At 32.8% G+C, this 18,930-nt stretch overlaps 3 protein-coding genes across 4 annotated transcripts; 2 read left to right on the plus strand and 1 right to left on the minus strand.

Moving 5' to 3' along the window:
- On the plus strand, nt 549-1,389 carry LOC18598238 (glucosamine 6-phosphate N-acetyltransferase). Its single transcript, XM_007027680.2, has 2 exons — nt 549-653; nt 750-1,389. Exon 2 carries the CDS (start codon nt 767-769, stop codon nt 1,238-1,240), a length of 474 nt encoding a protein of 157 aa, XP_007027742.1. The 5' UTR covers nt 549-653; nt 750-766; the 3' UTR covers nt 1,241-1,389.
- LOC18598239 lies at nt 4,429-8,367 on the plus strand. Its single transcript, XM_018120603.1, has 5 exons — nt 4,429-4,896; nt 5,328-5,463; nt 5,563-6,288; nt 6,636-6,834; nt 7,795-8,367. Exons 1-5 carry the CDS (start codon nt 4,820-4,822, stop codon nt 7,818-7,820), a joined length of 1,164 nt encoding a protein of 387 aa, XP_017976092.1. The 5' UTR covers nt 4,429-4,819; the 3' UTR covers nt 7,821-8,367.
- LOC18598240 (uncharacterized protein At5g03900, chloroplastic) lies at nt 8,661-14,898 on the minus strand. 2 transcript variants are annotated; one of them, XM_018122151.1, is made up of 14 exons: nt 14,378-14,898; nt 13,511-13,618; nt 13,312-13,412; nt 13,133-13,213; nt 12,858-12,933; nt 12,691-12,756; nt 12,464-12,553; nt 11,742-11,807; nt 11,365-11,507; nt 11,178-11,264; nt 11,026-11,092; nt 10,194-10,337; nt 9,430-9,602; nt 8,661-9,070 (listed from the first exon to the last, which is right to left on the minus strand). In XM_018122151.1, exons 1-13 carry the CDS (start codon nt 14,765-14,767, stop codon nt 9,459-9,461), a joined length of 1,563 nt encoding a protein of 520 aa, XP_017977640.1. In that variant the 5' UTR covers nt 14,768-14,898; the 3' UTR covers nt 8,661-9,070; nt 9,430-9,458. The 2 variants fall into 2 exon arrangements, with proteins under 2 accessions (XP_017977640.1, XP_017977639.1); XM_018122150.1 differs by having other exon boundaries at nt 8,661-9,121; nt 14,378-14,897.

Raw genomic sequence — 18,930 nt, forward strand, 5'->3', positions numbered from 1 at the left:
ATCCAAAAATGTTTCACAGCAAAACCAAATCACAACCAATCAACAGAAAATAAAAGCACAATAAGTAAGTACTTGGACTATGGAAGAGACCAACGTAACTTGAAAGTTGGACGAGAGAGGCGGTGCTATTGTCAGAACCCAAACAGTGGAAGAGTGGCGGAGAGAAAGAGGGGAAGAACGGCTGAGAGAAAGAGGGAAAGGAGGAAGAGAGAGAGAAAAAAATCTTTTATATGGATCAAATTGTAATTTTGTAAGTTTGGTAAGGGCATTTTAGTCATTACATGTTTGACAGCTATTCCATGAGACATGGAATAGATATTACCGGGGAAGGGGGAGGGAATAGATAAAGCTGGCTAAAAGCCAGCCTTATGAAATTTTCATTCCTGCGGAATAACAATTCCGTGTCCCAATTTGTAACCAAACGAAGGTGTAGAAAATGACCGGGAATAGAAGGGGAATAGCATAGCTATTCCCCATACCAAACGTGCTATACAAGTGACAACCTTTGAAAGGGGTATAATTACAATTAATAAAAACTCAAGGGACCCAATTATAATTATTAGAAAACCGCAAGACTAGTATAAAAACATCGGCTGCATCTCAGTCTAGGCAAGAACTTCATCGAACAGTTCAAATGCATTGAACTCGAACAGGTAAGATTGGCTAAACCCTTTTTCTTGGGGTTTTTTTTTTCTATTTATATTGAATATTAGTTCAATTAAAAGATTCCTTTTTTTTTAACCATGTAGAGAATTGGAAAAAGATAATGGAGAACACTAATTCATTAAAAGAAGAACACCGTTTTCAGGTTCGAAAACTGGAACTTTCAGACAAAAGCAAGGGATTTATAGAGCTGTTACAACAACTAACTGTTTGTGATTCTGTTTCTGACAAAGAATTTGAAGATAGATTTAAGGAAATAAGTACATACGGTGATGATCATCTTGTCTGTGTAATCGAAGATGATTTTTCGGGTAAAATTATTGCGACAGGGAGCGTTTTCATTGAGAAGAAGTTTATAAGGAACTGTGGTAAAGTTGGGCACATTGAAGATATTGTGGTTGATGGGAATGCAAGAGGATTGCAGTTGGGGAAGAAAATTGTGGGGTTTCTTTTGGATCACGCTCGTTCCATGGGGTGTTATAAGGTTATTTTGGATTGCAGTGTTGACAACAAGGGGTTTTATGAGAAGTGTGGTTTTAAGCAGAAGGAAATCCAGATGGTTAAGTATTTTGTTTGAATGTAATATTTTGCTTTCGCCTTAATACAAAGCGCATTTTCTTGATGAGATCCATGGCATTTTTATCGGAATCTCTTATCTTGTGTTTGTCTGTGGTATTATTTATTGCTTCAAAAATGATCAGTATATTTACTTTCTCTGGAACGCAATTCTGGATTTTAGGATGAATGTGCTTTTGATATATAATTGGACTGTGCTTAGCAAATATGATGATAGGAGTCACTAGACTTTTCACCGCAATATTGAACTTGTCATAGGATCTTGCAGCTAGAGGAATCAAACCATAAACTAGAGAATAGTTTATCTTATCAATATCTAGTACCTTTTGCCCACATTTTGTGTAATCATTCCTTTGAGTTTCAGGCTTTTAGCCTCCCAATGAGCTTTAATGAGGCCTTTTAACTGGCAAAGTTGATGAAGCGGGGAAGAAGCTTCATTCATGGATGTATCTGATTGTGTTTTAGTTCTACATGATTTATAATGCATGCTAAAGTTTCAGCTTTAGTGTTTCTTGTGACAATATGGATGGATTTGTATCTTGAATTGTACTACAATAAAGGGCAAAGTTATGCATATGGTGTTTACCTTCTTCATGGGACAATCCTTTCTGGAGAAAAAGAATTGTGGGATTCGACTTAAGCAGTGATATTGTTGTTTGTTGATATTCCCTCATTGGTTTACAATGGAATGTTATGAGCTGAATTCTTCATTCATCCTTCCTGAGATGAAGCTTAATACTTGACAAAATCTTATAACCAGCTGCTCTGATCTTATGCAAAAAGTGCTGCTGACATTTCTAAATTTGTTTTCCCGTAGTATACTATTTTTTTCTGTTTTATGACTGAATAAACAGTATGGTGCTAATCTTTTGTTCAGCATATTTAATCTGAGGGTTTTTTTGTTTTTGGTGCAAAATCTGAGGGTTAGTAGTTGCTTATATTTTATAATTTGAACAACTTGGAGCTGAAATTTTGCTGTTTTGATTTAATCTTCTTCCCTTCTTTTTGAACTAGCTTAAGTGGTTTAGGAAGCTTTATTTTTTATGTCATCAAGGGTTAAGAGTTGCTGCTCTGTAACGAAAGTCCTACTGGTTCTCGCCCTATCTTATGCCAAAATGTCTATAGTTGTGCTTAATTAGGGGAAGTTGAAAGTAAATGATTTAGAGGACTTTGTAAAAGTAATGTCAAGAATGCCAAAGTGGTGCAGAATATCGTAGTTAATTGTTCTGAAGTGTGAACTTAGGTTGAAGGGAAGTCTAAATTTCACATGAAATTACTAATTTTTTGTATTAGGCTTAACCGAAACCTGAAATTACTGTTTTATGAATTTTTGCAAGCACTTCCTCTTATTGCTTTTTATCAGCTAACAAAATTTCCAGATGGTTGTTAATGAAAGACTTCCTCTTATTACGCTTGGACTCAGGCAAACAGTAGCTTTCAGTTGCTGCTTCTTGTCTGCATCTCTTCTTTTGCTTTAAGTCAAGAATGTAAGGTTTCATTACTGAATTCATTAAGGATGTATAGTCTATGCACTTTGCAAGAATGATTGGTGAGTGGAGTCTGAATCTCACTCTACTTCTGTTCTGGCATGAGTTTGATCAGTTACTTCTCTTGCAAAATTAAGAGCTGAAAAGTCAGTATTGACCTGTAAAGCTTACTCAAAGCCCACATTGATATCAATCTTTGGATATAATTTCATAAATTGCATCAGCCAGGAAGCAATCTCTCTGTAAATATGTTTTGATGATTGCCTTCATAAAGTGCCTTGAGGAAGACAAAGGCTATCAAGTTTAAAAAAATTAGATATGTGCTTACAAATCTTTTGACCTATTTTTATTTTCAAGCAAGAGAGCTGGGAGCAAACATTTCTCACCTTCCCATCACTAGTATTTAATATTTATTTTTTTGTAAATTAATTAATATTTCAATTGGATATAATTAAATTTTTTAATATTTATCTAAAAATTATTTAATACTATTATACTTAAGAAAAATAATTATTTTTAATAGAAATAGTTGAATTGGATAAATTTTATTAATATTTATGATAAAGAAAGTCATTCGATATAATCAAAATTTATTTATATTTACAAATTAAATGAATTTTATTAATATTCATAATAAAAATATTTGAATATGAATTTAAAAATATAATCATTTTCCTCAATCAAAATTTTTTTTTCAATACCGGTATTCTTTTTTATGTTAGTATTGGTTGTCATGCACAATGCACATGAATATTTGTTTTTTTAACTTTATTGTCAAATATAAAATAAAAACATTTTAAAGTGTAAACTTCAATATATAAATATATAATTGAAAATTTTTAATATAAATATATAAATTATTCAATACTATTAAAATTAATAAATATATTTTTTAATAAAAATTAAAATTAATAAATATATTTTTAATAAAAATTAAAATTTTTATTTATAAATTAGATAAATTTTATTAATATTTATAATAAAAAATATTTACAAAAATTTAACAATGTAATAAAAAAATTTGTCCAGTTTTCTCCGATTAAAAATCTTTTTACCAAAATTCCCAAAATTTTANTATTAATATTTATAATAAAAATATTTACAAAAATTTAACAATGTAATAAATAAATATGTCCAGTTTCATCGATTAAAATCTTTTACCAATATTCATATATTTATATATATATATATCATGTTGTTGTATTGTATTAATATAATTTTGTGATGGTCAAGAAGACAAAGATGAGGTTGACAGCCGTCAAATTCATGTGAATAAGGTTGTAAGAACGTGCCTATTCCCGTGTGATTCCTTTGAATTTCGACAATGTTTGAGTGGCAATTACAGTCAATAGCCTTTTTTTATATATATATTTTGAAAAAAAGGTTTGAAATTTATTCTCTTTAAAAGGAAAATTATATATTAATTAATAAATAAATGTTCGAATGTCCAACTAATAGCTTTTGATTAAATGAATTTTTACATATATATATATATATATATATGTGTGTGTGTGTTAGGTAAAATAGTTTAATTTTAGTTTGATTAAGTAAAAGTAAGAGGTTAACAAGATTGTTTAAACCAACTAATTTGTTGGACGATAAAAGAGACAAAAGGAAAACAAAATGCTAATTATTGAAGAAATTTAAACCGAAAAGACGAAAAACACCTTCACATCAAAATAGTATCCTTCTTCTTTTCTCTTTCACTGCTTGCCCCAACTTTTCCTGCAAAATCTACAACTTAATAACCTGTTATTGTTAATAACATGTAAGACTAATTCATCGCTTATCAAAAGGAAAAAAGATCGTCATTTTCTCTGCAACCCTAAAACCCTAATAAACTCCCAATTTACAGCCGAAAAGAAATAAATAAACTCACATGTATCTGTGTATAACTTGAAATTCCACTTTCAAATTCATTCGATTTTCATTGAAAGAACAATACCCTTTTCCATTTTTTCTTTCGTTTATTTCCTCGATCATTGCTTAGAGTTCCTTTTCTGGTTGATTCCTATTAGTTTGGAAAGCGAAGGGTCTTAATTTTTAAATTTCTACCACGTTTATTTCATTTTTGTTATGATAATATAAAGAGAATGGGATCGAGCTTGCTTCAATGGGAATCCGACCCTCTGTTCTCAGCAGCCGAAGTTGTTCAAGATTCAGCTGACAGGTTTTTTCTTTTTAACACCCATTTTGAAAGTTTTCATTTTTATTGTTTTCCTTGTGAAAATCTTTTTTTTTTTATTGTGGAATTTGGTTTCTGTCGCAAAGTCGCTAATGCTTATATGAAGTCATCTATTAAAATTTATAAAAATTAATTAGATACGGACTTTACAATATAAATAACCTTTAGGACTTTTCTTTTTTGGAATAATGGTAGCTGAATAAGTAAATGCTGGTTTAGTGAGTTTGGTTTTTGATTCTTACGAAGTTTGCCTTCGTTGTTTGTACTGAATTGAGATTAAGCTACTTTAAAAGACTTTTTTATGCTTTTAAAATGGCCTAGTTTTCTGCTATTGTATTATGTGTGGAGTGATTTACTGTGCTGAGGGATATTCTTATGAAAGTTCAAAACTAATGATTTTGATATAATATTTTCAGGATGGAATCCATTTTTCGCCTTCTTTTGCATGATCAAAGTCTTGTTCAAAGCAATCATTCTGACCGGAAGCTGCTTACCTCGATTGAGTATCATAGGCGTGATCTTGTTACCATACTCGAAACAGCAAAATGGCAGGTACTCATTCATGTTTATTCTTTATTTTTATATCCTTTTTGCAACCTTTTTTTTTCCCAGTTTCTTCAATTAGCTAATTTTATTCTTTGCTTGAATTAGTTGGAAGATTTTGAACGAGCAGTTAGCTTATCAGCTAGGATGGACCAGTCACACGCTAGGGAGGATGTGATTTCCAGACATAAACAGTTTATTAGAGCCATTAGCGAACAGATAAATCATGTTGAGAAGAGCTTGGAGAAAATGTCAATGGGAAATTCCTTGAAAAACTCGGAGTGGGGAAACTTGAATAAACAAGATAGAGATGGTTTGGCATTATTTCTTTCAGGGGGGAATCATAATGAACACAATCACCGTTATGACTTTGATGATAGTGACATCTTGAAAAGATTTCTTGAACCAGCCACAGCTTCTTGCTCAACAGATGCTGGACTTGTTGGGAATGAATGTGGAGAAATTGAAGAAGTGACTACAAATGGTGTTGCCTATGGTAGCCATTATTATGATTCTATGAAGGAGAACAATTTAAGGAAAGTGGGTTCTCATTATTCTATAAAATTGGGTCTGGATGAAGTGGATTCTTTCCAAGAGAGTTCCTGTAACAGGAATGCTGGAGGTGGAAGTTGGGATTTAGAAGCTAGTGAAGTCAAACCTAAGAGTTTCTTCCAGGAGAATAAGTCAAGAGGTTCTTCAACAAGTCCCTTTAGGTTCTTCAATAATCTATGGGCTGCATATAGGAGTAGGGTTCCTAGCAATTATACTAAGCGATTAAAAGATGGAGAAGAAGAGCATTCCCCATCATACATTGATGCTTCTCATGCAACACAGGTATGTTTCTTTACCCATGCTAATACTTCAATCCATCTTATCATTAGTCTTTGGAATTCATGCTGGTGGTTTTCTAAGGTAAACAGTAGTCAAGATCTGGAAAAGTAGTTAGCTCGGGATTCTGATACTAGCCTTGAGCAAAATTGAGTTCTTAACCTCAAAAGTTTATAAAACTTAAAGAACAACCAAAATTTTGAACAATCTGCTCTGTGGTTTTGGCCCTATTTTCTTTGACATGCCTTCAATTGCTAAGCAACACAGGGAAGAATAATGATCAATTCCTGTATAGCACAGAGCCTTCTTGCATTGGTCAATCACCTCATATTATGGTCTGTATCTCATAACAGGTTCAGTGTATTGGACTAAGGTCAGCACCTGGAGACCATGGTCTCCAGGGATTACATGGGTTTCTCATAAAGTTCATGCACCTGAGAAGGACGCTTGGGGCATGTAATGCCAGATGTGATAGATTTTCATATCTTGTCAAATTTAATCGACGATCCGTACAAATGATACTGACAATAGTATTTGCCTTCACACTTTTAGGTAAGCTCATGATTTGTATGTACAACCTTCTGCTAATTATTTTTACTCTTCTAATTACTGCTAAATTCAAATGATCTAATGGATTTTAGATCCTTGAATGTTTACCTACATTTTTAACTTGTTAAGCATTCTCTCTGTAAAACCCTTTTCATGCTTGTTTGTCCAATTACCTTTGAATGCTCAAACATAGTACAGTGCTGTGGATTGGAGATTACGTGACTGGTCATCTGATGTATAGAGACCAAGCCATAAGTGTGTTTTCTGATGATGTTATCTTTGGGAACCTTAATTTTCATTCAGCAGATAAATGGCAAGAGATGTCTTTTTTTTTTTTTTGAAAGGCAAACAAAAAGAATTTATTCCATAGGAGGTAGATAAATGAGACCATGAGGACATCTCCTTTTAATTTAAGCTTTTTGCTTTGTTTGTTTGATTTGAAAAAAAAAAAATTCATAGAGGGTTTCTTTTAATTGTAGTTAGCTAGTTTCGCGGGATCTAACTGCTCTCATGCTTAAACAAGTAGGGAGAAGAATTTCTGAAAGAAGAAGTGCTTATATATGGAGTTGTTAGCTAATGTGGATGGGTAGTCTCTGGTTAAAAGTTATTTAAAAATCAAGATTCAACTTCAATCTAAAAGAAGTTAACCTTGAAGGAAAATAATTCTGCCAAGCTGCATGACATTATGAATTTTATTTTAAGCTTCCATAACAAGGTACATTTTTTAATATATAAATTCCATGGAGAACTTTCAGCAAATCAAATTGTTTATTACTGGTTGAGTTCCTTACAAAAGTCTTTAGCATGCTAAATATAGTTAGTAAGGATATCATGACTTGGTTTCTGTTTACATCTTGTTAATCTGTACAGTATGATAGATTTGTGTATATTTGACTTTGTTTTTAACATTTACGTCCTAGTGGGAGTGAAACTAATTTTTATCCTACAATGCAATTCATGCAGGCATATTGGTATTCCATGTCACTTGAAAATGGTCGTTTGCAGTTTGATAGAAACTTCATTTTGGATGCCCAAAGTGGGTGGAAGCACTATTTTCTCTCACCTTCTGCCCCTTAATCATGTGGTTATGAGGACTGAGGACTTGTTGTTTGTGCCTGTTGAAATTCTCCACTGTGTGGGTTGTTTCTTGTAACAATTATTGAGCATATAATCACTGATCATGAGTAAAACCCTTTATCTGCTTGCAAACCCTTCTGGGGAATATTCCATTGATTTGATCGTTCCTAAAGGTTTCATGTTGAATTGCTATCTATTGGCTGTCTGTGCTGGGTTTTCAGGTAGTGTCGCTGTGCAGATTACTTGCTCTGCTCCTGTAGCAAGCTGACTATCACAAAGTAACATTCGAATTTGGTAGCCAAGCCTGGAAATTTGCTATCTGTAATAGAAAAACTCGCTATATCATGTACCCTAGTGCAGCAAATCTGAGAAATTTATTCAGTATTTTGTGCGGCCTGTCTCTGATGTTACAGGTCTACTGCAGTCAATACAATCAGTTCAACATTATCATCTGCTTAATGGTTCCTATATCATCATCCATCTTTCAAAGCCACCTCAAACTCTAATCATAGTTACTGTTGAATTTTGTGGATCTGTGGATGTCTTGTCCGCTTCTCCACTCATTTCTTTTGACATTGTTGCCGTATAGACATAGACCATGAAGATTTTGAAATTTACAAATGAAATTAATGTATTATCACATTTACCTATAATATTTAAAAAGGTTTTTCCCAGGTTTTTTTAAATTGCAAGTTTTTATTATAATGTCAATTTAGGGATTTTATTTGATGCACTGGTAGTAATAAAGCACATAATTGAGAACTGCTCATGATTTTATCTTTACATCATATATAAATGTGTACAATTAAGTCCAAAAATGTTGTCTTGACACCTAATAGAAAGTAAACCACTGCTCGCTCAAGTCTCAATACTATAAAAGGATCATTTGCAGTTTGCACTACATATTTTCCTTTTTAAGAAAATAAAAACAAATGGAGAAGAGGATTTGAATTCACAATGCTGACCTTTCGTAAATCTATAATGAGACATAATTTTAAGTTCCTAAGCAACAGGTGAAAGGTAGCAGAGTCAATCTATGTTTCTACCCCTCATTGCTATTCCGGGCAGCACTGAGGTAAGATTGCTGATTCTCTTTTGTAGAATTGCCTCTTCCATCAATGGTATATCCACAGATTCGGAGTGACACGTTCCATGTCGAGCACTGCATGCAATGATGCTTTGGTAAGAGTGGCACAAACTTGAGCCGCCGAAGCTACAAATAAATATGGAAAGAAATAGGTAAAAATATATAGTAAAAATTTTACATTATTGACACCTAGAAAACTCCTTTGAGATCTAAGATACACACATCTGATAGAAACTCTATCAGAATAGCAGCTTGGGCTTTAGACTAATATTGAAACTAACTTTTGTAGCCAATAGACGTTTCTCCTAGGGTTGAGGTTCATGATTCAGACTTTTAAAAGTTCAAAATGAAGTTTATGCTCCAGCCATGTCTGTTTACGGCTGATGCATATATATATATATTTAAAAGAGAGAGAGAGAGGAGGGGGAGCTTACCATGTAAGCATATTCCATATAGCCTCTTCTTATTCTGACTTCTCAATCTCTCGGAATCTTCTATCCCACTCTCGTGCCTCGTAATCTTGCTCAACCAAGTCTCTGTCAGTACTATACACAATGCGATCTGGTCCTATTACTGTTTTTTGTGCCATATCTTGAGCACTTAATAGCTGACATAATATACAGAGAAGAAATAAAGAGATTATTCCATGAGAATAGATTCACCTATGTGATCTTCTACAAGAAAAATAGGATAGTCAACTTCAAAATAAAATGATATCATTATACCAACTATAACATCATTAATTAAAATTAATCTCATAGGAAAAAAAGATTTCAAATATACAAGGGCAAAATTTTAAAAGGTAATTTTCCTGCATTGCATATTTGTGAAGTCTCAGGGACCCCAACTCCCATTTATTTGCTCATGACAGAGGAGGCAAGAAGCACAGAGAACTGCAATATAGCGTGCAAAAATTGCATACTGGTGATCCACCGGTGTTTGAATAATATATGAAGATAAATCAGAAAAGAATTGCCAATGATATTATCAATCATTACATTGATAGATGCTTGTATCTTAAAAATGATTTCAACTTTCATAACAATGTTAAAATGTTTAAAAATGCATAATTACCTTTTGAAGAATAGAAGAGAGTACTGAGCATAAAGCTATTTACTCAAATGGAAAATTATGACCAACAACTACAATTATCAGAAACTTGATGCAAAAATCAAAATGCAGGTGCTAAGATGGCTACCTTCCGCCTCAGTGAAAGATCAGGCAATTCAAGAGCTCGTGCAAACTGCTCTCTTACTTGGTTTCTCTTCTCTATATCAGTATTCCTTTGACGAATGATGAACCACCTAAGCAAAGGAATTGCAAAGAAAGAACCAGCATAGATCTGCAAACAATTGTTATGTACAAATTTTGAGAAAGCAAAGCTGAACAATATTTCATTCTGAACATGGGAAAGAAACCTGAATTTTTAATATTCTATAGCTGTAATGAATGGATAATGCTTAATAAAAAACAGGTAAAAATAATCAAGCCAATGATACTTCATTTCCTAAAGCATGGGAAACAAGTCATGGAAGAACACAGGACAATTTTATCCACTTTCACATGCTAAAACTCAAAAAAATAAAAGGCAACTCTAAGATCTAATCTACACTCATATGCTGCATAAGTAGCAACTCAACTTCAAACAACATAAGTATGTGTGCAGGTCTGAGATAATAAACAGGTATATTAATATATAGGACAGATATCAGGTCCTCCCAACATGAAACATAAAAAAGACAGAAACCAAGGTGCACATGCATGGCCAGAAATATAAAGATGAGGTGTCTGTAACATTATAGAGATTCTAGGATCCTGTCATGTCAGAATATGTAAAACCTGTCATGTCAGAAGCATTTCCTCCAACAAGAACACTACATGGTTAAACAGAGGAAAGGGACTTGTCCATGCTTCATAATGGACATCTCATTCAAGGACAAAATGTAAAATCATAATGACCTCATACTTATCATTAAAATTATGCTGTTCAAACCACCAATCTATTTAAGAAGAGAAACATCACATCATACCTGAAGTAGAGGGAAAATGTCCGTGACAAATTTAATAAATCCACTCGGTGTAACAGCAGCAGTATCTCTTCAAATAAAAATTAGAGCAAAGCCATAAGAGAGATAGAAAGTAAGAAGCACTGACTGAAAGTAATACTGAGAGAGGACTGTACTTTAACATAGCTCCAAGAATGATAACTCCAAAGAGGTTAATCCCACCCAAACCAAAGACCATTGCTGTCTCTGATGAGCTTGTTTTACTGCAAAGCAAATGCTTACCAATAAAATGAAACTCAATAAACAGAACGGTACCTACCAAATAAATGCAGAACATAAAACACACACACACTGAAGAAGAACCTGAATTGCCACTTCTTCTCCCTAAAAAATTTCTCAATTCCCCCAACCCAATCGCTCCATCTTCTTCCTACATATTCCTTCCTTCCACTCCTCTGAGAAGAAGCTGTACGTTGCAGAGATGGAAATCTGTAGAGGATATTTCCCTACACAAATAGTTTTGTGACTTATGAGGGTGGGCACTCATCTTGCAAGAAATAAAACATGTGATGACATAAAGTCTTGATCTCAGAATCCTGATCAAATATTGGTCCCTCATGTCAAACTCGTAAATTTTAAAGTTAGTTACATGTTACGGTGACAATAAATGCAATTCTTTGTAGTCCACACACACATCCACATTATATATACATATATGCATATACATTTTTTCTACATACCTCTTCATCTATTTCTGGCTGACCATCAAACCGCAGAAGAACAGGTAAGACATACGATTCATCACTCTAGAACCGACAAGAAAAAAAAAGTCAAATAACTTGACAAGAAATACAAACAACATGGATGCAGGGTACGAACTAATTAGTAATTGATTGACAGGCTCAAATGATTTGAAATAACGAAAAGTCACAACTTCAAAGAATTTTCAACATGGACAATTTGAAATATTCTCCAACAAGTTATAAACATTTTGTAAAAGACAAAGGAAAAACAAGAATCAAATATAGTGATTGTGAAGCTTTCTAAATAGAACCTTCAGGAAACACTTATCATTTGTGAACTACCTGACCATGAGTTACTTATGATATCAAAGAAGTAACCATCAAATATATGACCAGGGTCAGAACACTATCGATTCAAAGGATCTGTGATGTACAAAATGCAGAAATAAATATGGAAAGACAATGAGCTGGAACTACAATGCACATAAAAGAAAATATCTAAGATCTATTAAGTTTATTCATTAAATTTTTTTTAGTTGGTGCAATTATGAACCAAGAATAGTTGTATCTTTCTAACCAGTTTGAGAAATAAATCAAAACTAGTGAGATCTTGAGAGCAAATATTTCAAATTCAAGGCCAAAAATATATACTGGTTTTCAGAACAATTTGTAACAACAAATTACAAGCCAATTATATTAGCATTAATACACTATCATACCATTGCTCCATTTGTGGTCTGTAGATCAAGATATGGAGCAAGTTCTTCAGCTGCGACAACACCACCATTAGAAGCTATGTATTGCCCAATCTGCAAATTTAGGTTAGAAATTGGTGAAACTTTGTAAAGGGAGAAATCAAACAATAGATAATCTGTATAACTACTTTCAGTAAGTTGAAATAATATGTTGCCCGGATGCACCAATGAAGTTAGTGCTCAAGTATTACCAACTTCCATCTTTCTTCTTCAATTCCTTGATTTGGATCACCATCTCCAAATACAAAAGAGAAAACCTAAAAACAAAGTTTCAAATAAAATTAACTTTCTTCCTCTGAAGCATAAAGTAACTGAGCAAAGCCATACATGATTCAAATATTTTATTTTCATATCTTACAGATTCAATAAAGTTCATCTTCTCATCATCGTCGGTTCGTAGCCGCCGCCTCCTATAATAATACGGATCCCAATACCTTAAATAAAATAAAATTAAAAAAGGTTATGTAAGTGTTTGAACATGTGAAAACAGGAATACAAGCCTACGTTATCCTTCTTATATGCTCTTTATGAACATCATCTAGTTGGCCAGATGAGTGAAAATTCTCAACCATAATTTAACACCCCTTTACAGTTCTAAAACTGCTAGAATTATTAACAATATAAAACTATTACCAGAACAAATCAGTTGGACTGAAGTAGAAGGTGAATCCTGTATCATATGATCTGCCTCGTCTTCCTCGATTGTCTTCATCACTGTCAGCAGATCACATTGTCAACATCTAGCTTTCAACAACCACAGGTGTAGAATAACATTATTGCAATAATTTCAAAATGTAAAGGCTAGTGGATACCTTCTACTAGTGATAAGAGCAATAATTGTTGTATAAACAAGAACAATTGAAGCTATAAGTGCTGTCCCAAAGGAAACTCTAACTAAATACTCAAGTGCAGCCTGCCAAGCAAGGAAATGACTAGATTATTTGCCCAAATTGTACAACATCAATAATTTTCCCTTGACCACTCCAAAAAAATATTGTAATCCATGTTTACCTTTGCTTTGTCAACCCAGGGTTCAAATCTTATCCTAAGAGACTTGGCAGCAAGCTTTGCACGATAATCCTTTGGAAAGACATAAAGGACATCACCTTCATCCGAAACCTGTTAAACCCATCTTGAAAACAATGACACTCACAAATCAAGAACTTCAAAGATCCTAGAAATAGAACTAGTAATACTAGAATAAGTCCCAAAGAAACAACACGGTACTCCACATACAAAGATCAGCAAAGGCTCAACTAGAGAAAAAGTCAATAACACTGGTTGGATCTAGTTTACTTCACCAAAGAGAAAAAAAAAAATCCAATATGACATAGATGGCATATACCTTTGTTTTATTTTTTTTAAAAAAAAGAATAGACAGCATATACTTATCCAGAAAAAAAAAGTAGATAGCAGCTAGAGTTATAGAAATGAACCGTTAGAAGTCCAACTAAACCATGTACTTCATTTCAGTATCTGTTAGTTAACCTAGTAATAAAAAATGCAATTACTCTTTTGACTGTTCAAATCATAACCATCTAACAAAACTCCCTTAAGTCCAATAATCAACAATAAGTAGCATTTAAGCATAGCAATCGAAATACATCGACAGAAATTATTGTACTCCACATCACTTCCAGACTACATCTACATTCCATTTCTGTCTCGAATAAACACAAAAAGCAACCTTTTTATACGCGCAAATTATGTTAACTCACATGAAGTTGTTCAATTTACAATCTACTTCGGTATTTCAGTTTCTCAAACTAACAAAGCTTTTTTAAAATTTTCTAGTGCTTCAGTTCAAATAGTAGTTAACCCTATCATAGATCAAACTTTTTGAACTTAAATGAAATAAAAAATTCAAAAATAAAATACCTCCAAGAAGCCATTAGTATCAGAAGCGAGTGCTTGAAGAGCCTTTTGAGCTTGATTCAAGTTAAGCCCAGCTTTACTGGAGACATCTCCAATGGTAACCCTCCCACCCAACGCATCAACGGCCTCCATTGTTCGCTTTCTTACATCAGACGGTAACTTGTCAGTCTCCACCGCACCTCCAGGCCTAATCGAGTTGCTTCCGACATCAAGACTTGCCTTTACGACGGGAAATGAAACCCTGGGTCTGAAAAAATTCCCGGTTTTTCTCGGGGAAATTGGGCAAGAAGTTAGTGTTTGGATTCCCGGGAAAAATTTGAGAGAAACTGAGGGTTTTGTTGTGAACAGGCGGGACTTGGGCAACAGAGTAAGGCAAGTAGAAATTGAGGCCATTTTTTTTAATTTTATATTTTATTTATTTTCGGAAGAATTTTTTAGAGTTTTTTCTGAGCTTTGGCCATGGAGGAGTTGGTTTAGAGAAAAAGTGGTTAGCTTGGCGAAGGAGAGGAGAGGGATAGAAAGCGGGAGGATTGTGTTACTGGATTTACTTTTTTACCCTTCATGATATTTTAGATTGATGGACAGTGTGACTTATAAAATTTAATTTAATTTTTTTTATATCAAAAGTTCCTGATTTACTCATAAATTTTTAAATAAAGTTTTATTCTTTATTATATTTAATAAATTTTTTATATTTTTATTTTAAATCAAATAGATCTTGAAAGATCACTTTTTATTTTATGTTCATAAAGTGTTACCATAATAATGATGTAAAAAGTAAAATATCACATAATTAAATTATTATATCATATAAATATATTAAATTAATATTTATAAAAATTTTAAATTTTTTAAAATAATTTAAAAATATTTTTAAATATTATATTTTTTTTCTTGATCGTAGTAAGGAGGAGAATTTCTAATGCAATCTCCTCAATTTCAGTGCTTTTGTCTACTTGGCTTTCTTTTAACAACTAAAAGTAAAAGTAAAAAAAATCATACTCTTAAATTAACAAATATTAAAATGCTACTGCTTACACAAGAAATGAAGGTTGGATTTCAAAAACAAATGAATTTATATATATTTTTTGGTTACATAAACTAAATTTACATTTGCCTCGAAACAAGTTATACAAAATTCATTTACTACATAAAATAAAAGCTTTACAAATTTTACCAGAAAATCCAAATGATTAAACAAAAAAAGTGCCTGACAATGTGAGATGGAGCTCTGATGTCAGTGTCTTCCCCCCAATTAACCTGTAATCATGGGAAAAGAAGAGATTGAGCATACAAGAAACTCTTATCAACCATGCCCAGAGCTGATCAAAGTTGCATTTGTTTGGGAACAAGTTTCTTGAAATACAGAGAATTGTTGCTACCTTGCCAAATCTTCAGCATGGCTAATGGTGGCCATGAGAGGGGCTAACATTGGAAGAAAGCTAGGAAGATCACTAGCTTGCCAATTAGAAAGAAGCAAGTAAGATCATAATCCAAAGTCCTTAGATGTTAGAGCTAATGAAACTTTTTTGTTTTGTTGATGGTTGTGTTAGAAAAAATTATGAGAAACAAAGGAATATAAAATAAGTAATAACAGTAAATGGTCTGAGGCGTGGTATTACTGTCTTTAAGGATAATTTTCGCTCATTCGGAGTATAAAACTCAGTGTAAAAGGATTGTAGCAGTTATCCTCCAAGATTCAACAGACATTTTCTTATAGTTTGCACAAACTAATAAGGGATGACAAGAACAGCAAAAAGCAAGAACCCAACTAGGAAAAAAAGGAAGTAGAGAAGATTTAAAAGAAGATGAAAGACTTTTTTTGGTGTGTTGTGAGTAAAGGTGTGAGGCTGTATTTATAGACATGGAGTGAAGTGAACGTTGCACCAAATAAAGTGAACGTTGCACCAAATCAAGGAGTTGAGAAAAACTTGGTTAGCATGTATACTAAGTCAAGTAGTCAGATAGGTGTTGGAGCAAAACCAAGAGAACTAGGTAAGTATGGTAGAGTTTGAGTTTGATTCAATCAAAAGTTGAAAAAGCTTAAAAAAATAAAACCAAGGTACCAAAATTTACTTGGCTATAGCCCACGTGTATATTCGCATGCAAGAGGGGAAAATCTGAAATTTCTAAAGGTTTGGTTGAATCTTGTGTACGTGCGAGCCCACTCCATTTTCCTTGCTTGCAATAAGCTCATAGTGGGTTTTCATATATAAGGCATTCACCTTTTATGTAATTTGGTAATGTGAGATGTTTGAATCTTATGAAATACACTATTTTTCAACAATTCCCCACATATTTCGTAAGGTTTTATAGGAAGTTTTGCTGGGTCAAATTTCATTTAAGTGTAATGTATGGTGACTGGTGCTTTTTAAGCTATGAACCACCCCTAGAAAGAATGAAACATAAGTCACAAAATTTTTGGTGAAGTTTGTAACTTATATGATCCAAAATTCTTTATGTGAAATATAGTTTTCATCAATCACATTACACCCCCACAATTTCTGTTGTTCAATGCGGTTTTGCGCGAAGAGGCCATGCGTATGTCTGGTTATTCATAAGTGCTCTAGAGAATTTGCCATAATTCTCATAGAAGCGACCCCATTTCACACTTATATAGGTTGATTCCATCAAGTGTATACTACAGTATAATATACTACCCATAAGGGATATGGAATGCATTAAGAGTTTAACTCAACCTCTCTTGTATTGTAGTTTTGCACTATTCCCACACCATAGAAGGGATAATAATTTCAATAGGGCATTAATTTATCAACAAATAACTTGTTATTAACCATATGAACCTAATTCATGAGATCTCCAATCACATCAGTTGGGTTACTATTATTTGTTGATTTCCTCATTTGGCTTAAGTCCCATTTCCCTTAATGTAGCATTAATTAATTTTCTTCCCAAGGGTTTAATTAGAGGATAAGCCAAATTCAGCTTTGACTTCACACAATTAATGGATATAATTCCATCTCTAAGCAGCTATTTTACTACATCATGTCTCAAACAAATGTGTCTATTTTTACCATTGAAACTTTTATTCTTTACAATGGCTATTGCCGCTTGGCAATCACAGTGCATGGACACAGAAGGTGTTGGTTTCATTCCCAATGGAATATCTGCTAAGAGGTTTCTCAACCACTCAGCTTCATTGCCAGCCAACTCTAAAGCTATAAATTTTGACTCCATTGTAGATTTAGCAATTATTATTTGTTTGGCTAATTTTCAAGTTATAGCACCTTCACCAAGGGTGAATGCATAACCACTTGTAGATTTCGTCTCATCTGAATCTGAGATCCAGTTAGCATCACTATATCCTTTTAATACAGTGGGAAATTCATTATATAAAATACCATAGTTTATGGTACTTTTTAAATAATTTCATCACCTTACTCAAGGCAGTCCAATGATCTCTATTGGAACTTTGTATTTATTTGCTCAGTCTACACAAAACATAAGCCATATCTGGTTGAGTATAATTCATTAAGTGCATCAGACTTCCAATAATCTGTGCATACTCAGACTGAGCTACACTATCACCTTTATTTTTCTTTAATTAGATATTACTATCATAAGTAGTACTCACAGGTGTGACATCAAAATGTCTAAACATTTTAAGTAGCCTTTCAACATAATGCTCTTGTGTTAACATTAAGCCACTATCACATCTTATGATTTTAATATCCAAAATAACTTTGGCTTCTCCCATATCTTTCATATCAAATTTAGAAGCAAAAAAATATTTTGTTTTATTGACCACATCAATGCATGTACCAAAAATAAGCATATCATCAACATATAAGCTAATAATCACACATTCACTATCAACAGTTTTTGTGTACACACATTTATCAACTCCAACAGTAGAAAATCTATTACTAACAAGAACTTGATCAAATTTCTCATGCCATTGTTTTTGTGCTTGTTTCAAGTCATATAATGATTTAATCAATTTACAAATTTTGTTTTCTTGACCAGGAAGAACACATCTCTAGGGTTGTGCCATATAAACTTTTTTTTCTAAATCACTATTTAAAAAAGCGTTTTTACGTCCATTTGATGAACAACAAGTTTGTAAATTGAAGCTAAGGCAAACAAAACACGAATTGATGCAATTCTTGTTATTGGAGCAAAAGTATCAAAATAGTCAATATTTTGTTTTTGAGTAAAACCCTTTGCAACTAATCTAGCTTTGTATTTATCAATAGAACCATCAAGATTAAATTTTCTTTTAAAAATCCATTTGTAACCAATTGGTTTGGCTCTAGGGGGTAAATCAACTAATTTCCAAGTTTAATTTTGTAAAATTGAATCAATCTCATTTTGTATGGCTTTTTTCCAAAATAAACTTTCTTTAGAAGAAATTGTATCAGCATAAGTTAAAAGATCATTATCTACAAAATAAGTATAAAAGTCATTATCAAAAGAAATTTCTTTCCTTGGTCTTTTACTTATTCTCAAATCATCATTTTGTATTTCAAAATTATTTTTACTAAAAGGTGTATGAGAAATTGTATCAGTTCTAAATGAAAAAATATGCTCAAAAA

Source organism: Theobroma cacao, chromosome 5 (genome assembly GCF_000208745.1).
Source record: "Theobroma cacao cultivar B97-61/B2 chromosome 5, Criollo_cocoa_genome_V2, whole genome shotgun sequence".
NCBI lineage: Eukaryota > Viridiplantae > Streptophyta > Magnoliopsida > Malvales > Malvaceae > Theobroma > Theobroma cacao.